At 41.6% G+C, this 18,028-nt stretch overlaps 2 protein-coding genes across 10 annotated transcripts in view; both read right to left on the bottom strand.

Moving 5' to 3' along the window:
* Positions 1-8,662, bottom strand: part of dip2bb (DIP2 acetate--CoA ligase B (putative)b) — a 32,317-nt gene extending 23,655 nt beyond the window's left edge. For all 4 annotated transcript variants that reach the window (XM_088308342.1, XM_088308340.1, XM_088308341.1 and 1 more), the window contains exon 1: positions 8,410-8,662. In XM_088308342.1, the coding sequence (XP_088164468.1) occupies positions 8,410-8,494 (85 nt within the window). In that variant the 5' untranslated portion in view covers positions 8,495-8,662. The remainder of the gene's footprint in view (positions 1-8,409) is intronic.
* A 601-nt stretch (positions 8,663-9,263) lies between these two features.
* On the bottom strand, positions 9,264-18,022 carry atf7b (activating transcription factor 7b). 6 transcript variants are annotated; one of them, XM_088308428.1, is made up of 13 exons: positions 17,632-18,022; positions 16,786-16,847; positions 16,600-16,696; positions 16,386-16,513; positions 16,122-16,268; positions 15,133-15,290; positions 14,635-14,731; positions 14,401-14,520; positions 14,261-14,288; positions 14,112-14,197; positions 13,128-13,316; positions 11,817-11,922; positions 9,264-11,672 (listed from the first exon to the last, which is right to left on the bottom strand). In XM_088308428.1, exons 2-13 carry the CDS (start codon positions 16,831-16,833, stop codon positions 11,437-11,439), a joined length of 1,440 nt encoding a protein of 479 aa, XP_088164554.1. In that variant the 5' UTR covers positions 16,834-16,847; positions 17,632-18,022; the 3' UTR covers positions 9,264-11,436. The 6 variants fall into 6 exon arrangements, 4 of the variants coding, with proteins under 4 accessions (XP_088164554.1, XP_088164553.1, XP_088164552.1 ...); XM_088308427.1 differs by adding an exon at positions 17,063-17,125 and having other exon boundaries at positions 14,112-14,288; positions 17,632-17,721; XM_088308426.1 differs by having other exon boundaries at positions 14,112-14,288.
* Positions 18,023-18,028: the final 6 nt, after the last annotated feature.

An 18,028-nucleotide genomic window follows, 5' to 3' on the forward strand; every position in this document is an offset into this window, starting at 1 on the left:
TGATCAACTTTTAAATAAAATTTTGAAATGAAATTGCGCAATCACGACACAGCTCTAAACAATATCAAGATGAATGGTGGCTCTAACGCGACTGACTCTTTAAAAAGAGGAAAATAAATGCTTAATAAAAGCAACAACTCCACTCAAGCACGGCGGAAATGCGTGAGTGTGAGGGTGTGGCTAATTCAGGTAACGCTCTTGTGACTCACGTCTCAGTCTGCACGCTAGTCTCCAAGTAAGCTCGCGATAGGAACGCTGACACTACATGCATAGTCACACATACTCATGCAAAGGGCCTTGGGGGAGCCGGAAAGGAGTGTAGGGAGGTAACGGAAAATTAGACGTGACTCCACTTCAACTCCTCTGTGCGAGGGGGGAGACAAGAGGTGTGGTTGACACACCTGACACACTACACTTCACACATCAACGCGGCGCTGCATGCAGCCACACACTCTCACGTGGGAATTTCACGCGAGCGATGGCAGTTGTAAAAAAGAGAGAAGAAAGAAAATGAACGGCAACATGTTTAAAGAATGTGAAAGCACAGGTGCAACAAAAACAAAAATGGCGCCCTTTGTTATAAACACTTCGTATCACTTTGTCTTCCGACATTAACCTAATGCACTTGTTTTATTATGTGCATGCCTCCTCCAAGTAGCATTTCCGGTTAAACGTAATTAACGATGTGGCATGTGTGACGTGATTTCTTCACCCCTATTGTTTAAAACAAAATTAAAATTTACTCTCATGCTATTTCGGAATATTTTGTGCGCATTCAGTAGGTGTCATTTCAAATCAAATATTTCGACACTTATGCGTCTCTCGTAGATCGTGATATTACGTTGTTCCCCCGAGAGCAGGTGTGCGCAAACTACGGCCCGCGGGCCACATGCGGCCCCGTTAAACATTTTAATCCGGCCCGCCAAGCTTGAAAAAAATAAATGAATACATCTTGTTAATATTTGATTTTCTAAATACTGTGGTTCCTCAAAGACACGTATATTGTTGTAATGCTTTTGTTCACTTTCATTTAAAAAAAATTTATTTTTTTTTTTTTTCCGATGAGGTGTGGTTACCAAAACACTCCATCCATCTGCTCCTGGTCCGGCCCCTCTGTCACATTTTAGAACCCACTGTGGCCCGCCAATCAAAAAGTTTGCCCTGCCCTAGAGAGTTTTATTACATTGTATACCCTTAAGTTCGGTTCATTCATTAATTTTGAGGGCACAAATGGTTAAAACTTGGTCTGTGTATTGTTTATCCACTGAATGCTAACCTGCTCAAGCAAGATTTCCGGTGGTGGCTGAAATGCGAATGAAAATGTAATCCAGTGCCACATTAGGCACATACAGGGCATTTCAATGTTTGTTTGTTTTTTAAGATTGAGAAGATATACGAAACGGAATATTTAACTATTATCTGAAAAGCGAACAACCGTTTGTTAAAAGCAGCCGATCGATCAGTTGATGAAAATGGCCCGAATGAGTTGCCATATACATTCTGGATTATATAACAGAGTTAAAAAAAAAGGATGTACTGCCTCAAAATGCGGGCTGAGAGTTACAATTCCCCCCCATTAACGGTTACTAGCTTAGCAAAGCCTTCAGTCGCTGTGCATCCGACATATGGCTGCTCTAATTCAGAGACGGCTTATGGGAAATTCAAAACGCGTATGGAAGAGAGAGGCTGGGGGGCTGGGCATGGGGTCCGTCGTGACTGACACAATGCGGTGCTGACATGTCGGCCTGCATTACTCTGTAATAACGCACATCGCTCAATGAAGTGATTTGTCCTTAAAAAGATCAAAATAAAAGAAGCCAGTAACAGATCTTTCCCGTGTTATTCCTTGACAAATATAATAATTATAATAATAATAGCACAAGCAGACTGATTATTAGTTTCAGTGTCAAGGTTTGATACGGCGCGCTTTTATGTTGTATCTGTATGTTGAGTTGTGGTATTTGAGCATTTAAAGTGTAGAGGAAGAGATGAGTCAGAGATGCGACGAGCCACAAAGGGAGCAGTAAAACGAGGAGGTCCAACTGCGAGGTTGCTAGGGCTCCTGCAGTTCACTGTGGAATTGAAAGCAAGAAATTTCTGTGACCCAGCTGAGAGTGTGCGTTTGTGTGGAGCGTGCATTTAAATTATTCAGTCTTTCATGTCCACAAAGGCTCCATGCATTCCGCGTCGTGCCTATTGGGGCTGTGTTTATGTGTGGGTGTCCGCATTAAATAAGCCGAAAATAGACAGTTAGGATGTTAGGTAACACTCTGGATTCATTTCCAAAAACCTGTGTGACATACGGAGAACAGCAGAGGTCCGCCTGGTGGCCTCGAGCGGCGCAGAGATCATCGGAACAGCTCCGGTGCAGCACTTAATGAGCTCTTAAATGGATACGCTGAATAAGCTTCGCTTTTGCCCTCATCTGTGCTTCTGCCAGACTCACGCACAATAGGCGCATGTTAGCTCGCGCATGCTAGCTCGCGCATGCTAGCTCGCGCTATAGGCACGTTGTATTACAAGGCGCATCGTTAGTTTTGGGGGAAATTTGGGACTTTGAAGTGCGCCTCATGATCGCGAATATACGGTAGCAATCAGCTCAAAAAAATGCTTTCATTTTAAGGTGCATACTTTAATCTTAGGGACAGATTTTTTTTCTAGTTCACTTTTATTTTATATTGGTCTATGTTTGATGTATTGTTGAGAAACAAATGTTTTCAACGTCTGTACTGACTGTCATCCGGCCGTACTCTCATGCCAACAAGTTGCTTTATTTTCTTAACATTTTGGCTTGTGCATTTCCATGTGAAGCTCCGAGCTGTTCCGCTTAAATGTGTTTGATTAAAATGGTTAATACTTAATTGGAATATGATTTATTACGACACTTCATTGTAGAGGAGCGAGTTTTTCGCAGTGGTTTGAGACGTGGAAAAAAAATACAACTTGACTGAATTAATAACTGTGCAGTCTAAAATGTCAAATACAAAATAATAGTCCCCAAAGAGAGCACCATTGAGGCAAACAGAAATAACTCATTTTCGCAAGAGATTTGATGAAAACTGATGGTAACCTTTAGGACAACTGTGGAGAAAATGTAACTCATTTACTGCCATTGACGGCTAAAGACGTCAAAGATACTTTTTTTTTTTTTACTCGGCTGGTAGTGAATGAGTTAAATAAAAGGCGAAACAGCAAATACAGACAAGGCCTTGGCAGTGTCACGGAGGAAGTTGCGAGAGAGCCGTCACATCCAGGCCCAGTGTGGCATGCTTGTTGCCCCCTGATGCTCTGTGACCTAGATTAAGAGACGCAGCCAGGACCGTAATCTCTCGTCCCCCCCCCCCCGCCCCTTGCTAGCTAGGAAGAATAGCCTTAGCATGCTAACACGTAAAGCCTGTGTGTGTACTGCAGCAACTGATGCTGGATTAAGAGATTGTTCTTATTTTCTTGGATGAAAAGAAAATAGTTCATCGGGTGATGAGGAGTTAAGGATGCATCCCGCTGTGTATGAATAAAAACGTGTGTTTGCTTCTACACTAAGCGGCACACTGTATCTGAAAAAAGAAGTCATCGAAAACGTGAAGAGATTAGAAACCAAATAGACTGAAATCAAGTTATGTACTGACCAATGTTATGTGTCATTAGTGCATTACAGTTAGCCATAATATAGTGCTGCTTTGAGATATGAGTGACATTCGTGTCATGACCACGTTTGTGACTCCAAACACTCATATCTCAAATCAATTTTCCCCATAGAAATGAATGCAAATGCCATTAATAATAATAATAATAATAATAATATTCCCTTTATTAGTCCCACAATGGGGAAATTCGAGATTCGAACCCAAGCCTCCTGGGGAGACTGGGTCCTGAACGCTGCGCCTTAGACCACTCAGCCATCCGTTTGAGTCCACAAACGCCACCAATCCCCCAAAAATTAACCTGTTTTAATTAGAAAAACGGCACTTTAGTAAGCGTCATGTTTATGTGGTTTAGGTTTTTTTCTTTGCGAGGCTCCTAATGGTTACGCGCCTTGGCAACCAGATATGCAGATATACAAATCTACACATAGGAGATGGTCACGACGGCTCAGGAAACTGCAGTTATCAAAGATAGATAAGATAAGATAAAGAATATACGCCTGTGAGTATTGTTATATTGTCTGTCTACATGTGTTGCTGCTGTTTGTGTACAAATATCTATTCCTTAAAGGGTTACAACAATGAAGCCTTTTTTTTTCAAGAATTGTTTACTCTGCCAAACCCTCAAGATCAATTGTTTCATAATATTTTATTTTTGATTAACATAATTGTCAATAGATCTATTTTCTACACCATTTATCCTGTACAGAGGCAGAATATACTCTCGACAGGTTGCCAGTCAATCACTCAGCATCAGACAGATCACCTCACATGGTTTTACTTGATTAGGGGTTTCACTTTTTAAATTATACAGTGGAACCTTCAATGACCCTATAATAATAATAATAATAATAATAATAATAATAACAACAACATTATTAATAATAACATGATTATTAGGGGTCATAGCTCATAAAATCTGGATTTTATTTTCAGCCATACATCAAAAATTGCTTCGCAACATGCTTCGACACAATTTGTAAGTTCCCGTAGTGTTCTCAGTCTTAAAATCCAAACAATCAAGTGCACAGTTGCCATGAGGGCTGCACGCTACCAAGTTGAGCAGCTTTAACAGTCGTGGCTCACAGCTCGAAATTCCAACACGACTCAAGTCTTTGATCCCCTCAATGGCTTTCTTTGTGTCCTTGCAGTCAAATACGTTCAAGTGGGTGGTGTTTCCCTGACACACACACACACACACACACACCCAAACGCGCACACGCACTACTGAAAACAACAAATCCTGTCATGCATATTTTCCTCCGCTTGTTGCCGAGGGAGTCCCGCTTTGAGCAACAATGGGAAGATTGTTGCCGAAAAAAGATATCCATGAGAGTGCTCTCGATTTATTGGAAGGCCAGATGCTGTTCGGCTCGTCCCAAGCAGAGTACGCCACCGATCCAGACGGCCAACACATTTGACGGTTGAGGAACATGTGGCAGCGTGGCGAGGTCATCTGGACAGCGCCGAGCCTTTGGTGTAAAGTTGCAAGCAAAGACACAGGCGTCATCCTCTGAGGCCTGGTACAGCCCCACTCGGGGAGTCACCTTACTACTCGCACGACAGCCTGAAAAGACCGAAACCGACAAACTGTGGATCATTGTGACAAGTTCAGATTTCTCCACACATCTATGTGTATATGGAAGAAGATGAAAAGAAAAAAATCAAGAATTTGTCCTTTACCTCTCTAATTTTCTTTCAACTTTAAGGTGTGGTTGGAAATGGAAGGAAAAGGCCAGAGCAGAAAAAAATTTTGTTCCAATCCTCTTAACCAGAGCGCTTTCAAGTAGATGCAGAAACTAATTAGAGCGACTGCTCAACTTGATATATATTTATAGTCAAGAAGTATTTGTCTTTCTGAAGATTTTGTCAATGGATTGCTGATTTACTGACATGAACATTATTAGTCATTTCTCAGAAACATTTAGCGTCCACCACAATTTAAAAAGAAGCTTCTGCAGTATCTAAGATATTATTTCAAAAGGATTGTAGAACAGGTCGACCAGTCACCGAAGGGTTCGCCGTTCGAATCCCGCTCTGTCTGAGTCATGTGGTGTTGCGTCCCTCCAGTGTCACTCACGTTTGATGTGAATGTTTAGCGGTGATCGGTGGGGGCGTCAACTCATACTGGCAGCCACGCTTCCGTCAGCCCGCCCCAGGACAACTGTGGCTACAGAATGTCGTTTACCACCACCGCCTTACTGCCCTCTCCACAACACCCAGGAACATGTCCACAGTCTCTTTTTTTTCCCTTTTACTAGCAGAACTCGAGAACAATTGCACATGGCCATAATGCCTCAGTCGACATAATTTTGACAGCTGCTTGTCCCGCTTCCCCCCACAGACCTGCGCCGATGGAGAGAATCCTGACGGAAGTCTGTTCTGTGTTCTGACCTTTCCCTCCAATCGAAACTTTAGGAGAATCTGAGAGGTGAAGGAACATCTCTACGTTGATTTTACATGGAATGACCCTTTGGGTTATCTTGCCACGTGCGACAAAAACAGGCCTTTATGTGGCTACTATTGGGCGAATCATCATCAGACAGAAACAAAAGCCCATAAATGCTGGTGAAAGTTGGAAAAGCCAATCATCTGCTTCAAGCGCTTCATTTGAATGCGAAAGCACGGCTGCTTAATGAGCAAACCCTCTTTGGGTTTGGTTATGAAAATCACAAATTGAGTGACGCCGGAAAGCCTTGCTCGGCTTTTACATCATGTTGAGCGACAGCATAGTCCATCCATGACCTGCGTTATAAAGTGGACCATGGGGAACACTTTAGTGTGAAAACCACATGTGTTCTGCTGTAGATATCGGTATGTGAATTTAGAACCGAAAAATGAAAAAAAAAAAATTGCAGATTGAGGCTTGAGATATATAACGTTGATAGATGCATAAAAGTTTGGACTTGATTTTGTGCAAGTAATATTGCGATGTATAAGCTTTTTGTCTATACACGCACGATAAAATGAGCTTCAGTAAAGGAGCTGTTTTTTGTTTTTTTATATATATCTTTAGATTGACACATACAAAAATGTGCCGTACATATCGTAAGAATTGTATTCACTCTTGTTTGAAATTGTTTGGTGCATTACAGTGTGACTTGTAAAAAAAATAAATAAAAAATTCTATTTTCATTAGTCTCCCCCTAGGAACTATAACGCACAAACACATTTCACAGGAAAATGAAAAACAGGAGCCAACAATAAAAATAAACCAAGTCCTCTCAACATTAGCCCCGACAAATAAACCCAAACACGCCCAACTTCCTAACGACTCAAAATCCACCTGTGGAAAAATGTCCTGACAAGAAACTGTCACTAGTACAAAAAAAAAAAATGGGATGCCACGAGATGTGACGATAGCACACCCACAGTATTTGGTCAATTTTAAACAGAAAGGGATCACAGAAGTCTGCGATGAGCCATACACATCCACAGCCTCGGACCTCCTCCTCATTTGCACGCAGCAACTCAGTTCTTTCTTTCATTATTGTTGTCATCGACTTTTTGACTTAATGTCTTATGTTTACGCATAAAGTGATTGGTAAAATTTTGTGAAGTTGTCGTAGTGAATGCTTAACACACTGCAAGTCAAAGAAGTGTTTCTGAAGTTAACTGTAACTTTAGTAGATAAACTTTCGCCCCGCTTTTAGCATAAGCCTAACCTTTAAGAATAAAACATGTTTATGACCTCAAAAAATAAATTGCTGAGTGTAGTTTTTGACTGGGTAAATGTTGAAAGATGTCTAGATGACTGCAAAGCAAGTAAAAACATTATTATAGTCTCTCCATTTTTGTTTGTCTGTTGTGATCCTTACAAACCAGTTTGGGTCTCCATCTGAAAAAATAGGGTTGCTGTTCTTCAGGCGAGGAAATCCATTTCTTTATTATTTTACACTTCTAGAAAGGTTTACCTATTTGAGTGTAATTCTGTCTGCCGTAGAACAAAAATACTGACCCAATGAGAAGATGGAGGGCTCCAATGTGTCTCGTTTGGAGAGAAACACTTTGAAATGACGCAAACGAAAAAATGTCACTGGTAATATTTATATACAGCCTATCCCTACATGCATCCAGTAGACAAATCTAACAATATATCGGGTCACGTTAAAGATACATTTGTGCATTTATGTTGCAATAACATTTAACATTGCATTTAAGTGAGCTAGGACCAGAAGGCCTCTTGCGGCATATTACAAGTGGGCCCCTGTGTTGGGCTCTCCATGCCAAACATGACATTACTCATCCACCCTCGGGCACCTGAGAGCTACACAGCACCAATCAGGCTGCAGCACTGTGATTCACTCACTTGCATAACACTCACCACCACCACCACCATATTCCATTTTGTTTTCTCGCACTCGCACAAGTCAGCCTCCTGTATCTGCTGCACATTCAGGGCAAAGATGGGACTGTGAGACGCATGCAGCATCATGTCTGAAAATGCATACTACATATGAATATGTGCCATAAACACGCAAGGGCCCCGGGTTAACTCACTTGACCCATTTTCTCTGACAAGTCTATGCTCATGTAGCTATGTAGTAAAACATGGACATAATATGTGACGGCACAGACAAGAAACAATTACTTAAGTCTGGTTTCAATATTGTCACACAGTAAACCGTATTAATAAAATAGGAGATTGCAAAAGGTAGCGCCTAAAAAAAGAGGTCAGTGACTATAAGAGGAGGATTTGCAGTCGTTTCCAAATCCAATGGCAACACTACACCTGCTGCACATCCACCTCCTGGCAAAGCCGCCTTACCTTCGGACAGCTCCAGGTCCAACTCCGCCAGCTGGTCCCTGACCTCTTTTGGCAGAGCCGACAACTCGACGCCGCGGTCGGCCATGGCGGGGTGCTCGAGCAGCCTTCGGGGTGTTCGCGATATCTCGGCCGACGGAGGATACAGTCCCGCATGAAGGTAGCGAGAAGGACTCAAGTGGCTGTTGCGGCGATGGTGGTGGTGGTGGTGGTTACTCCATCCCCGAGACTCCCGGACACCGCCATGACTACTGAGGGCGCTGGGGGACAAGTCGACGTCGGCGGTCACGTGACCGAGCAAAACAGTTAGGAGTGGGACGGCCTCGGAGCGCCCTCTACTTGTGGCTTTGTCGTATTGCAAGCACGGTGGGCACGATTCACCCAATTGGACTGTGCAAACGCGGAAGTGTGACGTCAAATTTGGACTGTGGTGAGCAATGCGTGGCCAGCGGGACACACACGGCTCGCTCTGTTGTTTTGCAAGCCTAATAATACATTTTTTATTGTAAAACATTCAACCCGTGAAACAATGAAAACGGGTACCATATTTTTCTCAAATTTAAGGACAGCGGCTGACTTTTTCAGACTTCGGCAGAGGGAGTAGACATCTTGGAAAAGATCGCTTTTATTTTAAGGGATCGGCCGATCAACACTCACCCAAAATTAAGGAAATCAATGCAGATTCCAATCGATCGATCGGTGCACCCCTTAAATATATAGCATTAAAAATCACCAATTTCACAGTCTCCTACACCAATTTAATATGAACAATATTTATCTTAGAATTCCCCAAAAATTAATAGAAGAATTGTGGTAACCTGTTAAAAGTTTTGAGGAAGAGGCAGAGAGAGTACAGCTGAGTTAAAACAACTTTTTCCATTAAGTTATTTTATTTGTCCAAGACAATGAATTCAGACTATGCACAAGTTTTTTTTCTCCCATCTTGAGGCCTGAGTATTTGAGAAACTCCCTCTGAACAAATATTTTCTGGAGACATTTGTATGTGGTTCAACGTCTGTTAAATAGATGTAAGACTGGTAAAAAAAAAAAAAATACAAACAAGGAAAATTCAGACACAGCAGGCAAAGAAACAACTGAAAAGAATGACAGGTTGTTTCAAAGGCGACAGTGACATGGGGGAATAACAGGACCGTCTTGGAAGTACAATGTGGTATAAAATAATCTCCAATTAAAAACAAGATTTCAAAAGAAGCACCTCGCACAACCACTTTTGTCTACTTCACAATACAAAACTGCTTTTCAAATGTTTGTAAAGCACTCAGGAAATCCGTAATGCTCAACAGACAACCAAGCTCTCTCATTCAAGAATACACAACATTCACATTTTCTCTGGTCAACGGCATTAGACCACACCCCTCTCAGTGGCTGGGCTAAACACAAAAACATTGATACTTAATAGAAAAATATATTGCACTACTCGTTCCTCAACTGAAATGCCGGGGGCAAATTGTTTCATATCGTCTTGTTTTTTTTTCATTCTTAGAGGTCATCCTAAAGCTAACCGTTAGGACTCAATGTTATAAAATTCCTAAAATGCAGATCAATAAATTGACACTGTGACAAAAAGTGGTACACCAACTTTAAACAATCCATGCAGTCGCATTTTTTTGTATGATCTATGTCTATTGGAGGCTGGTTAAAAACATTTTAAAAAATAAATAAAAGGATGGTGTTGCGAACTGCTTGTCAAGCACTACTTTCTTCTGTCACACACTACCTACCTAACCAAAAACTGCCTGGTAAAAAAAAAAAAAAAAAAAGTCACCAAATGGATTTGACCAGACAAACCAGTAAGAGTCATCCGTTGGATAATTACTGCAGTGATTAAAAGGTTTCAGGTGGCAACAGGTTATTTAACCCTGAATAATGCAGTGAGCAGTGTTGGGAGTTCTGATCGTTAGAAGTGGTAATGGAAAAGATAGCACTCTGTTTAAGAGTAAAAGGAAAGCAAAAGTTAAACAATCATTGTGACTCAGTATCACCTTTCAGGAAGAAATGTGGAGAAAGTATGATAATGTAAATATTTAGTTCATTCAAATATTTTGGGAGGGAAAGAAAACCCCAAGTAAAACTGGTGGTTATAGCCAGCAGTGAAAGAACGTTTCACAAACGACGTGAAGACAAAGGTCGGGAGGGAAAGAAAACAAACGAAAAAAAAAAAAAAAACTTCTCAGTGAAGCAAGGAAACATAAATATTAATCCATTCCAGAGTGAAGGATACATAGAGTAAAAAGAGAAGGGGATGAAATGCCGGTGACTCTATAATCTTTGGGATGCACAAGAAGACTGAAGGAGCAGTCTTAACCGTTATCAAAGATAATGTAAGCAAATTTATGCAACTTTTGAGTCTGGACGGAAATTAATGTTTAGGACATTGCGTAAGCTTATCGATGCCAAGGCAATGTATTTAAAGCTAAAGGCAATCCAGCTAAATATGACAGTGACTTTTGTTGGTGGGGGGGGGGGCAGGCAGGGTAGGTAATTAAAAGTTCAGATCGATATATTAACTACAAAAGCAAAGTAGAAAGCCACAAGAGCCTGCAACAAGCCAGACATGTCACTGCATCGGTACATTGTTTGAGCGCAAAGGAGGGAGCCTGGCAGCCTGCCTATTCAGGCCAGTGAATGATATCTCACAGTCAAATAGTTAATCAGATGCTTCAAAGCCTGCTTTGTGGGTCACGCACAGGCAGGCACAGAATTTTGCGTGGGACTGAAGTGATCATAGGCTGATGAGGATGGTTCATTCGTACTTGTCGTTCAAATACAGGATGTGACCGAGAACTCCGCAGAGTGTTTTCCCTATTTATATACACAGAGAGAAAAAAAGGGCAAGGGGAGGCCTGAAGGCGTGTCTTTGAGTGATTATCATTGGCCGTGAAGGGAGGAGAGGCGCTTGCTCTGGGCGGGGGCGGTGGGAGTGAGCGAAACTCCCTCAGTTTAACACGTGGCACCAGTCCAACCTCCGAAATGCCACTCGAGTTTATACTGGCTACCTGCGTCAGCACATCATCTAGGGGTTGACTGGGACTGCGTCACCATGACGACCCCTCCCGGCTGGCCCGATCCCATGCCGGCTAAGACAGACATGGCCACCGCCTCTGCGGCGCGGACGCTCATGCCGTTGATGGTGGGCCCCGGGCTGGAGGGCGGGGCCGAGGGAGACGGCCCATGCTGGATGACTGCTGCTGGCGATCCGATGGGTTCGGCTGATATCTCCCGGGACGCTTCGTCTCCTCCTGCAGCTGAAGGCAGAGAAAGAGACATTCACCCTTAGAGAGGTGAGCGAGTAAGGACACATTAGATGGATGAGATGATGGATGGATCCTACAGAACATGTACATGTGCAACACTGCATGACTGATGTTTTGATTTAGCGCAAGGCTTACCTAAGAAAGCAGCTTTCTTCTGCATAACAGTGACGGGGCAGTCTTTGTGGGCGAGGAGGAGCTGCTTCAGCTGAGCCACCTCATTCCTTAGGAGCGTTACTTCGTTCTGGCATCAACACAAATCCAAAGGCAGACAATTACTGTAATCACTGTCCTGTACATTGCTACTTCTTTGTTTGTTCCAATATCATGTATTGTTTAAATGTGTCTCTTTAGTGTTTAACTTTCAAAGTCTTGTATAACTTTGAAAACTGGTTTCTTATTTACTCTAGTTTGATTCTTATTGTGTCACTAAGTTTCATGAAAAGTGCAATACAAATAAACAAGTATTATAATGATCAATATTATTATTAATTATGAGAAATAATGAACAAGTGAGAATGAGACTTTTTTTTTTTTTTCCCCTCAATTAGTTCTGTGGGGCCAGATGTTCTCTTTTCTGAGCGTATAGTATTCAAATACATATTTATAATTTTTTCCATTTTATTTTCCAATGCAGATCTTTATACCAAGTACCACTAAAAAATACCTTGCTCTCCAAGTACTACCATCATGAATCATTAAAATACAGTTGCATAGTAGGCCTGATAAAAAAAAAATGAGGCAGAAGTCGTAATCGTAAAGGATATTGTTAGATATTATTGGAGGGAATATAAGACACTAACGATGCGATTTACATTCCACTCAAACAGTGGTTCTCAACAGCTGTTGAATGATTCTATCAAAATATATTACATTATATTATATTATATTTTTAACAAGAACATTTGTACAGGCTGCATGCATCGCTACGAGTAAGAAAACTTTGTTGGCTCTCTTACCCACAAGCCCTCAATCAATAAATCAATAAATAAATAGATAAATGTTAATGTAGCGCCACCTTAGCTTAGACAACGGAACCAGGACGAGCAGCGAACTATCAACTATGTCTGGATTTCAAAGCAAATTAGTTAGTGTCCGCCGTAATCACGCCACAACCTTTAACTCAACTATTGGATTCTATGCGACATCATCTCGCTTCTTTTCACCACCCCTCGACTCCTTCATCCAATCACAAATCACACTCTCAAAGTTTCACTGTTTTAATGTGTCTTTTAAAAATGCCAAGAATATAAAATGAGGCTTCCAAAATCATGAAAAAAAATCACAGCACTTTCTCGGCTCTCAAATACAGTGGGTGCGTTTTCTTTTTGAAGGGCTCTAGAAAGAAAGGTGAGTTGAGTTTATCTCCAGTGTTTCGATACTCGCAGCTCTTTTGCAGTGTTCAAAATAAAGTGGTCAGATTTACCCTCCAAATGACTGAACGCTCACCGTCAGAGAGACATTCATGCTGGCAAGATCGTCCGCCTTCTTCTCCAAAGAATTCACCCACAACTTCCTCTTCTGCCTGCAGCGTGAGGCAGCTGCTCGGTTCCTTTCTAGAAAACGCTGCCTCCTCTCATCTGGGTCCATCTCAGAGGCTCGCCGCCGCCGGCCTCCAGTTGGCTGCGCAGGCGACACCTGCGGATGAGGAGTGCCGGCATAAGAATTGTGTCAACTAAACTGCTGGATTTGGTGGGATAACTTTGAATTTTAATTGTCTTAGCAAATTACAAACAAAAAAAACACTATGAACCAGAGCAACCTTTTTGGCATCTTTCTTTTGAGGGATAAATTCAATGGGGCCCATACACCAGTACCAACCACAGTGCAAACTTGGTTCACAAACTTAACATGGTCCGAGACGATAGAACGTCCCATGAACTGAATAGAAGAAGTCAAATTGATCCGTTCCCAGAACCAAGTTATGTTTATCTTGATTTTATGGGTTTAAAGTTAAAAAGATATATAATACTGTATGAAGCCTTCTTTGGCTACACGGTACTAAAAATAGATCAGAGGCTGAGCACGGCACATTGCGAAGCTGAGAGGGAGATTCCTGCCGTGACGCAGGACACCCGCTCGCCGGATGACCCACTCGTACCACAGCTCCGGCTGATCCTCCAAGAGATGATCGAGTTCATCAAACCTAACTTATATATGAACTGAAAATACGTAAGGCTTCGAGCGAACAAAGTTTGCGCTGCACGAGAGAAAACATTACTGAGCTTTCTGGATGCATGGATGGGAATGTTTCAGAACTGCAGCGCCATTTGTGCAGCGAAGGAGTATTTGCTCAAAAATGTCAACCTTAAACTAATTTGTGAACAGGGTTAGTAATTAAATAATAAGAGGTTTGACTTTATTACGTGTGGTATAATACAAAAGCTCCAAGAATTTCTGAGAGGCCCATATTGTTTGAAAATGTTTTAGTACCTGTGGTTGGGCAGGTGACGGTGCATCCGAATTTTGAGTAGGCTGGTGGCTCTGTTCCTGCTTTTGGGGGACGGCTGGGAAGGATCCTGCCCCCCCACCACCATTATCATCATCATCATCATCATCATCATCAACATGTGCTCTTGAACCTTGATTACTCAGGGCTGCCTTCAAACGCTGCAGACACACAAATCAAGACATCCACTGAGTTTCAAGATAACCAGAACAGCTGACAAGGGGTCGAACATGATGAAGCAGAAGTGAGTGGGCTCATCTTGACTCATCTCACCATCTTGGTCTCGGGTTGCAGGTGATAACCTGATGGGGAGGATGAGCCGCTGCTGGCCCCGCCCATTGGGGGTCCTGGGATCCCAGGAATGTTAGGCACCGAGTTCCCGGGCCTCACCAGCTTCACACAGAATTAAATAACAGCAACATGGGAAGGCGCTTCAGATTAAGACACGGTATTAAAAGAATGTGAATGAATTGTTTGTGTTGCGCGTTTATATTGAGAAAGACTTACAGATATGACTGAGGTTACATGCAAAGGACTGGGCAGCACAGGGACTGTTTGCCCATTCACGAGATGCCTTATGAGGGGATATGAGCTTGTTGGTGAGCTGTGGACAATATAAGGAATAGTGGCCCAATCAATTAACGAACATGACTAATGAAACTGGATTTTGACCTAACTTTAAGCACACACATTAAAAACAAACAAAACCTGAGTAAAAAAAAAAAACCATTTGTATAACATTAATGACAATTTGGCAAATGTATTTGGGGATGAGTTGTGGGTGAAAAAGGACAACTGATAGTATAATGTTATAACGCATAAATGTGTGTGCCTACATAAGATAAATCTGCACTTTTTTTTATTTTCCTGCTAGGTCTTCAATGAGGTGTTTCGCTGCCCAATACATTTATGTAATAAGTTACTTTTTATGTAAATTCACCCCAACAGGCACATAGTTCTGAGAGCTCAACCACAAGTCATGAACAGAACGAAACAAAAGTTTACCTAAGTTGTCGGTTGGAAGGAGGCGCCTGCGTGATGACAGATGTTGGAGATGGCAATGTAGGGTGGAGAGGATCATTGCTCATGTGTAGAGGCAGAGAACCTGGACGCACAATGGTTGGAGTCGGGGCAGAACTTGCCACTGGCTTTGTCAGATACTCCTGTTGTAAAGAAAAAAAAAAAAAGCAGTGGCATTTAGTTCATCTCAAAGAGCTGAGGAAAATGTTTCTCCTTGCCATCATAATAAAGTTGATATCAAAAGTCTAACAGACCCTGCTGGAAGGCCTGGTTTTTGTGATTTTTTTTTCCAATATTGAGAAGTATAATTGGTATCACACAACTGATTTTTTTTTTTATCGTTTGAGGTAAAAAAAAAAAAAAATGAATAAAAAATGTACCCACAAACTAATACATTGTTGCAGCACCTTTGGCTCTTGGTCTTTTTGGGTAGGATTTATCTTGATGTACATGGTAATGTGACTATTTGCTCACTCTTCAATAGTATTTCACTATGTTCCATGGTATATTTAATTGATGCCTTGCAAATGCTTTTGAAAGCCCTATAATGCTGTGGAAGCTCTCTGTGGGCCACATTCTGTGCTGTAAGATATGACAAAATACTTGTCGGAAAAGCCTCCCAGAACAGAAACCTTTGAGGGGATTATTAGGTCAGATGTAAATGGTGGCAGGTGTGTGTTGATTCCCATTTAAGATAGGTATTAATGTGAGCACTGAATTCTAAGCACAACCACATCCCCAATTATAAGTGCGTGCACACCAGTGCAGCCAGATTATTTTAAATGTTTTTTTTTTAATTTAATTGTACGGGTTATAGGTCACATTAATGGTGAAATAATTTATGTTGGTTTGTATTTTTTCAGATCACATTAGCTTAGTACCTGAAAAGCGCCGTGTAAACTCTTTATAACCACTGTAGTCTCCCTTTAAAAATTCTATTAAGGATTGTGAGGCTAATTAGGTTTGCTCCTCACCCTTGAATCTTTACTTATATCTGACATGCTGGAGGATGAATCCGGACTATCAGGGGGAGAAGAATCCACTTCTAAGGGGTCGTCATCTTCAACCTTTACTGCAGATTTTGATTGTGAAGTTGCACATCGTGTTTGTAAAGTTGCAGCCTTGGAGGAAAAAAAAAGGAATAAAATGTTCTTTAAAACAATAATGACTAAAAATGCTGATAACATTATATCTGACATTTTAGGGAAACTGGTATGTATTTTCATTTTAAATCTCACTGTGTTTTTTGTCCTGTGCTCCTCTTCCTGTACTTTACAAAAGTCCTGTTCAAAGGAATTAGCCAGGTCATTGAACAGTCCAACTTCCTCACAGTTCTTCAGGAAACGTGTGGGTGTGGGGGTCTGGTCTGAGGTTAGTGAAGTAAAAATAAAACAACACAGAATTAACTATTACGCCAATTTTCAGAGCGTTCAATAATAGTCCAGTCATTACCTGCTATAATAACAGAGTCTGTTCTAGCAGGACCAAATTTTAATGTCATTTCATGTTTGTGTTTATGCACAGAAAGATGATCTTCATTGGTGAATCTCTGCAATAAATAAAAATGCAGTACATCAAATTGTAGTGGAAATTTAAACGTGACAATGCAGTAAACGATCATACGACTGATGAAATTACCTGCCCACACCCAGGGGCATTGCAGACAAATGGGCGGTCATCCCCCATCTCTCACAGATGTTCTGAAAAAGATTTCAAAATACCAAATCAGTGGAGAAAACATCCTAAAAAGGTAAATGAGAAATAATCCGAGCTCATTCATTAAATATATATTTGCTTGGCCAAATGGCGTACCAAAGTGTCTATTTGCAGCAATTCATCTTAAACTTGCTGAAATACTTGACATCTCAATGCCGCAATGAATGGTGTAGCAAAGTGTATAGTTATTGCAATTAACCTTAATATTACTGAAATACTCGTCACATCGTCTTCTCTCTTACTACGGATGCCGAGGCGCCAACTAGGGGGCGAGATGATAAAACATTACAACTCGGACATTACATCTTCATAGGATACAATGACAAGATATTGTTAATAATTTGTAACGAGTAGCAACATGGGTTTAAAAATGGTGGAGAGTTTATATCAAGAGCCAAACCTATGGCTACGTTTGGGACAGGCCCAGGGCTAACATACGCTTCTTTGACAGCAATGTTACTACGAAAGTGAAAAACAAAAACAACGGACACTTGCGACGAACTGCCGGGGACCAATTACGTGATGATAGGCGCTAGCATACCATTATTTGGTTTAATTGGTCCGCTCATTACAAAATGCCAGCTAAGAAATGCTAACGACTAGCTTGTGCTCGTTAGCTTCGGGTTCTCCCATAACATAGCAGCTAAGTTAACCATTGAATGTTAGCACGCTTCGACGATGAGATGCAATTGAAACACACCTACAAAAATCCTTACAAAGTGTCTCTTAAACTGCATTACACGTCTGAGAATCCAAAATAGGGCTCACCAGGCTCACCCGACGTTCGAGCAGCCTCGTCGCTCCCCTCCCTGCTCCGTCCGAACACCAACGCTGCGGCGCTGTCGTCTCCTCGTTGTTGACACTTGACATTCCCATCCATAATCTCGCGAGAGTTGCAATTTGCAGCCAGGGGTTATGTAAAAGGATCACCGCGGGGGCATGTAAACATCCCCCACTGACGGCATTTGTGGTTCAATGTACATTTACACAACTCTAGATTTCAAGAGAGTCGATGGCAATGACGTGACACAGTTCAAACGTTACCCATTCATTGTTGATGAACCCAAAATCAGACAGTGTCGGTAAATACAATCAGATGTTTAAACAGGAAAATAAAGCATACATCGGAGCTCCAAATTAAAAAACGCTACATGCCATACCAGTG

This window comes from Idiotropiscis lumnitzeri, chromosome 11 (assembly GCF_059441095.1).
Source record: "Idiotropiscis lumnitzeri isolate Australia: NSW breed Sydney's pygmy pipehorse chromosome 11, RoL_Ilum_1.0, whole genome shotgun sequence".
Taxonomy (NCBI): Eukaryota; Metazoa; Chordata; class Actinopteri; order Syngnathiformes; family Syngnathidae; genus Idiotropiscis; species Idiotropiscis lumnitzeri.